The following is a 7,935-nucleotide window of genomic DNA, read 5'->3' as shown; positions in this document are numbered from 1 at the left end:
CGGCCCGGGCCCGCCCCTCTCTCCGCGGGAGTCGCTCGGGGCCCGCAGCTGGCTGGCGGGCACTTCCCGCCGGCTGTGCGCCTCCGCTTCGGGGACCGATCGCTAGCGCAGGAGGCGGCGGCGGCGGCGGCGGCGGCGGCGGGCGGACGGACGGACGGGCCGCGCCCGAGCTGCGCGGGGCTGCGCGCGCGCGGCCCCTGCTCCCGCCGCCCGGCCCGGCGGGCGGCCCACCCGCGCCCTGCGGCGGCTCGTGCGGTTCCCGCGGCGGCAGCCCGCGCTCCAAAGCCTTCCTTTGTCCGCGGGCCGGCCGGCGGCGTCCGGGCGGCCGATCGGAGCCCGCGCAAAGAGGCTGAGGCGGCGGCTGCCCCGCGGCTGGCCGCCCGCCGCGCCGAGGCGATGCCGGACCAGATATCCGTGTCGGAATTCGTGGCCGAGACCCATGAGGACTACAAGGCGCCCACGGCCTCGAGCTTCACCACGCGCACGGCGCAGTGCCGGAACACCGTGGCGGCCATCGAGGAGGTGAGCGGCGCCCGCGGGCCTCGCGGGGCGGCGGGGGGCGGCTCCGGCCGCAGGTAGCGCTGCGCCCCGGCGCGCCCCCCACCCCGCCCGCCCCCGCCCGGGCCCGGCTTCGGCATCCCGGGAAAAAGTTTCTTTCCCTTGGAATCCGGACGCGGCCGGGCGATCCCTGCCCGAAACAGAAGCCCTTTGTTCCAGGAGAAGGCTGCTGCTGCCAGGCTACCTTGGGCCTTTTTAAGACCATCCCCCGCCCCTTCCCTCCCCAGACCCCCGCGGGGCAGCGGGCCGGACGGTTCACACCCCGCACCCCCAGCTCGCGCCCCGCTAACTTTGGCCCGAGAGTCGGGGCGGTGGTGAGCGGGGAGCCCTCCCTGGCCGTCGCGGAGGGGTCATCGGCTCCCCCGCGGACCCCCGGCGCCCACCCCGCCACCCCTCTCCCCCAGCTTGGGGAATTGCCCGGTGCCCAGCCTGCCCGGCGCGGCGCTCTGTGACCGGGGTTCCGCTCTGCCGGACTCGAGGGCCGGCCGGGGGACCCCGACTGCCCAGGAAAGGTGTGCGCACCTTTAGCCAGGGAGGCCCGCCCGGTCCCTCAGCGCGCCCGGGGAGGAGTGCGGGGAGCCGGGCTTCTGATCCGAAGGCCTTTGCTCCCCTCCTCTCCCCAGCCCCCACCACCCCGGGATGTGTATGTCTTACCTGATCGCACCCCCCGGACGCCTCCCTTCCTCATCAGCCTGGAAAAGGCCTGATTTTTAGGCGAGGTGCAGAGTCATCCTCTGCTGCTAACTAGGAAGCCCTCCACGTCCTGGGCGAGCGCACTTAGGACCAGCAGGCTTTGGTGACGGTCAGAACGGCCTGCTACCGAAGGGCAGGGTTTGGGAGGCCAGGGCCACCGATGACTGTGGTTTGGGGCTTTTCCTCCTCCTCTGCCCTCATTTACCCTTACCTGTCAGATGGGACGAGCAGTGCATCCTTTCCAGGGTGGTGATGAGACAAGTGTGTGTCAAGTGCTTGGCTTATACTAAATAGGTATATACTAAATAGGTAACTGGTTTACAAGCCCTATGATGCCGCTGTTGAATCGATGATCACCTTCTCCCCCGCAATGTCAAGGTACATTCTTGAAATGGGGTATGGTAGGTATTTCAGAAGGAGAGGACTGGGCCTGAGTGAGTGAAGGGAGGTCACCACAAGAGCTTAATTAAGCGATGGCATTCAGTTTTTTGCCCGCTTGAACAAAGCAGCTGCTGTTAGGAACTGCTTGGGAAAAAATAAATCCAGAATGTTTTCCCTTAATGAAAAAAAATTTCCTTTGTAGGCATTAACAGTCAATAATAGGCTAAATGAAAAGCAGCAGATTCAGCGTGCTGAATGTTTTAAGAGTAGTAAGGGCATCCTCCTCTCCCTCCTTCCTCACCCCCCCCCCCCTTATTTTTGGAGGAAGAGAGCTGCATGTAAACGTTCTGGAGTGAGCTGTGTGATCCCACATCACTTAATTCTACTCTTATTAGCAAGGCTTCAAAATGATGCCTTCAAATTAGGCTGATGGGGGATGAGCATCATAAGTTTCTTCAGAAGTGCTGGTTGAAAAACAAGAAAAAAACTTTGGCAGTGTTTTGAAAATACATCATTAATAATGTTTATGGACTGATTGCAACCCAAAAGGTAGCTGAGTATGTTTTCAGGGAAGGGAGCTTTTATACACCATGCCTTAAAAAGAATGCTTAATTGTGTTTAAAGTTCTGTTTCTTTTCCTTACTGCAGTTTGTCGGTTAAATATTATTAACACTGGCAGATGTTGGAAGCTAGGCAAATAGGAGTTGCTATTAAAATTGGCATACGCTTTCGTGATTAATGTTAGTTTGCGGTGTGTAGTTCCAAAGCTGTCTTAGTGTGCTGGGCAGATTACCCTAGAGCTCAGTTACTGAGTGGATGAAAGAGAGACTAGATTTGGTGATTTTATTAAACTGCAGGCTTGCTCTATGTTGCGTCTAAGAACACGAATTGGTTAAAATCTCAAAAAAAAAAAAAAAAGAAACTCATTACAGGTCTGTCTCACTTTAAGCAGATCCTGTACACATACTAAGATGATGCTACATGTGAGCTTACATTAATGAGAGAACTGAATTGGGAACAGTTTTATTTAACAAGTATGTCTTCATATTTTGATTTTAATCAAGCATGTGCTCTTCCTGCAGACCGGTTTATTGGGACAGAGTTACTCATTGCACACAAATAAATATAAAATTTGCAAGTGTGTGGTCCTATGTTTAAACAAATGTGTCACGGAGTTAGTAAACTAATTTTGAACTGAGTAACCTTTGTGTATCTGTTATTTCCAGGATAGGCTATGTCTGCTAAAAATCATCCTATAACTGAAGTGTACTTTTTCTTTGATACGCACGCCTGTAGCTGGACTACCCTACCTTGTACTCTGAACCTCTCATCTGTTGTATTTACTTCTCATCCCCACGTTACACGTGAGGAAGTTGAGGCTTAGAGATGTTAATTTGCTCAAGGTTATAGAGCTAGTCACTTAGATGCATTGGAGAAGGAAATGGCAACCCATTCCAGTGTTCTTGCCTGGATAATCCCAGGGACGGGGGAGCCTGGTGGGCTGCCATCTATGGGGTCTCACAGAGTCGGACACAACTGAAGCGAATTAGCAGCAGCAGCAGCAGCAGCACAGAGCTAGTAAGTTGAAGAGCTAGAGTTTGAACTTGGCTCCATGCTGTTTTCAGAAATAATGCTGTTAATGTGTTACGTTCAGTAAGGCTGAATTCTCTAAATGACTCTTTGGTCAGATTGTCCAAGTTCAGATTCCGCTTCTGGCCAGTTGTGTGAACTTGGATGAGATACCTAATGTTTTTTCATTTGCCTTGATGTTAGTCTGGATAACAATACCTGTCTGCCTTGGAGAGGTGTGAGGGTTTAATGAGATAGTCCACAACACAGTACCTGGTGTATTACACAGACAACCGGTGTAATACATGCTAACTGCTTTAACAGTTTATATTATAATTAATCTATAGAACCTAAAAGGGATATTTGGCCCCAAGATGAGATTTACATGGGTGGATTGATGTGGCCTAGGAGAGTAAGGGGAAGGAATGGTTGAATGAGTAAGTGAATGGAAAGCTACTACGTGTCTGTTAACCATTGCTTTTTAACTGGTTTGTTGTCTTGGCAGCAGGTCAGCACAGCAGTGTTTTAAAATTTTCACTTGGTGATCTCTTGGTGAAGTAATTGTTTTGCATGGTTTTAGCCAAGTCTGGTGCTTCAACTGGGATCTGCCCTGTGTTTTGGGAAATAATGGAAAAAATCAGTAGTGACTGAATCTGAAAACCCTCCCCTCTGCTGTTTGTGGGGGTTTTATTGCTGTCTCACTTTCTTTGAGTCTCTGAGCTCTTTGAAATATTCTCAGAATAGGGAAAAGTTGTACACGTGTGTGAAATGTTCATAGTTAGAGACCCTTCTGGAGCATCAGCCATTCTGTCGTGCTTATTTGGCTTTGTCAGATACATAGTTTTAAAAATAAATTTGATGTTGACTTGTAAGTATTAAAATTTAATCTGCTTCCTTCCGGGCCATAGTTCTCCACTCTGTTGTCCTTGGTTGCCTTGGAAATCTCATTGCTGTCACAAGCACAAGGTTCTAACTCCAGGGAGAGAAGGAGCATCTGGACTGCCCAGACTCCCAGGGGCCTTGCTGTCCTTGGGGCCAGATGCCCCTCCCAGCAGCTATTAGTGGGAACCCGGCCTGTGTACTTTTTAAGCAAGAGTATGATTCTAAACCTTAGCCCTGTGTGACTTGTTTGAAAAACACCTCTTCCAAATAGCAGATTAATGGATTTTAGATTTATTGTCGGGTTTCCCTGATGGCTCAGACGATAAAGAATCTGCCTGCAATGCAGGAGACCCAGGTTTGATCTCTTGAGTCGGAAAGATCCCCAGAGAAGGGAATGGCTACCCACTCCAGTATTCTTGCCTGGAGAATCCCACGGACAGAGGAGCCTGGTGGGCTACAGTCCATGGGGTCTCAGAGTGAAAGGACATCACCTACTTGCCCAGTCCATTCTTATTTTCAGAAATGAGCCTGTATGGGTCAGTTAGGACCACTGTAAAAAAAATAGACATATATGTTTATTTATGTGGCTGCGTCGGGTCTTACTTGTGGCAGGTGGGATCTTTGCTGTGTCCCTCTGCCTCTCCGATTGTATTGCGCTGCCTCCAGAGCCTGGGCGCTCAGTAATTGTGGCTCAGGGTCTTAGTTGCTCCATGGCATGTGGGATCTTTATTCCCCGGCCAGAGTTCAAACCTGTCTCCCCTGCACCACACAGGGCAGGTTCTTAACCACTGCACCATCAGGCCCAGGGCTGCCTTTTTATGCTGTGTTCTGTAATCCAGTCATAGGCGTCTGGAAATCTTGGAGTGATTTGAGAGAATGATCTCTGCTTATGAGATTCCTATTCTCCACACACACCCCGCCGCTGCCCCTTCAATTTGTCTCTTTCTTGTGATTAACAGTTAAAGTACTAATGCCTTCCTGGTTGGGTTTCAGGCCTGTCCCTCATTCAGTATTTAGTAAGTGCTGCTGTGTGCCAGGTGATGGGAAGAGAGTTCCCAGGAGGAATGTGTTCTATCTTTGAAGCAGCCTGCAGCTGAGTGGGAGAGACAGCCATCCTATAAACAAATCAGTGCAGTAAAACATGGTTAGGCTGTGACCACAAGATTGTCCAAAATCCTGGATTGGCAGGGGTCAGGTGTGTCTGGGGCCATGGATAGGAGGACCTTGGTGATGATGTGGGATGGAGTCTCAAAGTCAAGATAGTCATCTGTGGGTTACCACGTGCTTTAATTACTAAGCTGTCTCAATAGAGCCTTTTGTATTTGTCTCCCTGCCTTAGGTAAATATTGACCCACTCCTGAGGTGATGGCCATCTAGGCCTCTGGTTGGATTTTCATAGCCAATCCATAGAGCACTGCTTAGACCATGAATTTGGAATAATCTTTGATTCTTACCCTCCTCATTCCCAGGCCTTGATGCCTTTCCTCAGGGAACACACACATTCTAGATCTGCACTGTCCAGTTTGTTGTTGTTCAGTCGCTCAGTCGTGTCCGACTCTCATGACCCTATGAACTGCAGCACGTCAGGCTTCCCTGTCCTTCACCATCTCCTTGAGTTTGTTCACACTCATGTCCATTGAGTCAGTGATGCCACCCAACCATCTCATACTCTGTCATCCCCTTCTCCTCCTGCCCTCAATCTTTCCCAGCATCAGGGTCTTTTACAGTGAGTCCGTTCTTCACATCAGGTGGCAAAAATATTGGAGTTTCAGCTTCAACATCAGTCCTTCTAGTGAATATTCAGGGTTGGTTTCCTTGAGAATTGACTGGTTTGATCTCATTGCAGTCCAAGGGACTCTCAAGAGTCTTCAACACCACAGTTCGAAAGCCTCAATTCTTTGGTGTTCAGCCTTTTTCATGGTCCAGCTCTCACATCCATACAGTTCAGTTCAGTTCAGTCGCTCAGTCGCATCCGACTCTTAGCGACCCCATAAACTGTAGCAGGCCAGGCCTCCCTGTCCATCACCAACTCCCAGAGTCCACCCAAACCCATGTCCATTGTTTCGGTGATCCCATCCAACCATCTCATCCTCTGTCGTCCCCTTCTCCTCCTGCCCTCAATCTTTCCCAGCATTAGGGTCTTTTCAAATAAGTCAGCTCTCCGCATCAGGTGGCCAAAGTATTGGAGTTTCAGCTTCAACATCAGTCCTTATGAACACCAGGACTGATCTGCTTTAGGATGGACTGGTTTGATCTCCTTTCAGTCCAAGGGACTCTCAAGAGTCTTATCCAACACCACAGTTCAAAAGCATCAATTCTTCTGCACTCAGCTTTCTTTATAGTCCATGACTACTGGAAAAACTGTAGCATTGACGAGACAGACCTTTTTCAGCAAAATGATGTCTCTGGTTTTGAATACACTGTCTAGGTTTGTCATAGCTTTCCTTCCAAGGAGCAAGCATCTTTTAATTTTATGGCTGCAGTCACCATCCACAGTGATTTTGGAGCTCAAGAAAATAAAGTCTGTCATTCCTTCCACATTTTCCCTTACTGTTTGCCATGAAGTGATGGGACTAGTGATGGTTAATTTTAGGCAGTATCCAACATGGCAGCCTGAAATCAAGCATTCAGTTTCTCGGCTGCCCCAGCCACATTTCAAGTGCTAATTAGCACATGTGCATTGGACAGTGTAGGTTTAAAACATTTTCATCATCAGAGAAAGTTCTTCCAGACAATGCTTTTTAGATGCTTGCAACTCAGAAGGTCTACTGATAGCAGCATCGGCATCACCTGGAAGTTTGTTAGGCACGCAGACTGTCGGAGCCCACCTTAGGCCTTGGAATCAGAATCTACGGTTTCCCAAGATCCCCAGGTGCATTCTGTACACATTAAGGTTTGAGAAATGCTGTTCTCATGGTGACTGACAGTAGAATCACTTGCAGGGAGGGAGGAGGTTGTAGAATAGAGAGATGCCTGGCCCACTCCATGAAATTCCGACTTTATTAGTTAGGGTGGGCCCTGAAGCATTGGCATTTTCTAAAGCCACCCCCTAAATGGGGTTGATGATCACTGCAGTAAAGTAATGTAATGCCAGGTAGTGGTAAGTGGTAAGTTACACAGGATACAGGAGTAGAATGAGACTCTGAAGAGCAGGAAACTGAAATCAGGAGAGGCCTCTCTGAAGAGGTGGCATTAGAGCAGAGCCCAGGATGCAGCGAGGAGCCAGGGAGGGGCAGCTTGTGAAAAGGCCCCAAGATGGGGGTGACTCAGCCATCCTGGAGGAGAGGAGGGGTGAGGGTGGGGGCCAGGCAGGCCAGATCACAGGAGGCCTTGGCGATGTCGGGAGGGAGTTGGATTTTGTTCTCATGTGGTGGGAAGCCGTTGGAGGGTTTGATCTGATTTACATTATCGACATTTCAGGGTGGTTGTTCCAGGCAGGATAGACAGGCAGGGCAGGAGAGAACAGACGAGACTGGTGGGGGTGGGGGTCTTCCCAGCAGGCAGTGGGGGTGATGAGAGTCCGATGGAGACCCTCTGTGCTGACGGTTCTGGTGTGCGCTGGGGCCAGGTGAACAGAACTGGGTCCCTGTCCCAGTGGAGGCAGAGGCCAGGCCCCGGCCCTCGAGGAGTGGACCTCCTGGTGTCCCCCTGGCGAAGCTGACACCCTGGTGCTGCTTAGTGTCGAGGCCCGTGGTGTGCTGCTCAGCACGGCTTGCTCTAGAAGTTGTGTTGAAACCAATGCTGGACGTTCACGTGGTTTTCCGTAGACACGGATCAGAGAAGGGAGAGAGGATGTAGAGCTGTGTGGACAGGGTGTTTGCTTCTCTCCTCTTGTTTGTAGGTATATGTAGC

The 7,935-nt window shown here is 50.8% G+C and overlaps 1 protein-coding gene across 4 annotated transcripts in view; it reads left to right on the top strand.

Moving 5' to 3' along the window:
- Positions 1–288: 288 nt before the first annotated feature.
- Positions 289–7,935, top strand: part of ASAP2 (ArfGAP with SH3 domain, ankyrin repeat and PH domain 2) — a 158,276-nt gene continuing 150,629 nt past the window's right edge. For 2 of the 4 annotated variants that reach the window (XM_027556112.1, XM_027556113.1), the window contains exon 1: positions 289–522. In XM_027556112.1, coding sequence (XP_027411913.1) covers positions 397–522 — 126 coding nt within the window. In that variant the 5' untranslated portion in view covers positions 289–396. The remainder of the gene's footprint in view (positions 523–7,935) is intronic. The other 2 variants (XM_027556116.1, XM_027556115.1) reach the window with 1 other exon arrangement.

Source organism: Bos indicus x Bos taurus, chromosome 11, assembly GCF_003369695.1.
Source record: "Bos indicus x Bos taurus breed Angus x Brahman F1 hybrid chromosome 11, Bos_hybrid_MaternalHap_v2.0, whole genome shotgun sequence".
Classification (NCBI taxonomy): Eukaryota; Metazoa; Chordata; class Mammalia; order Artiodactyla; family Bovidae; genus Bos; species Bos indicus x Bos taurus.
This window is presented reverse-complemented; position numbering and strand designations above follow the sequence as displayed.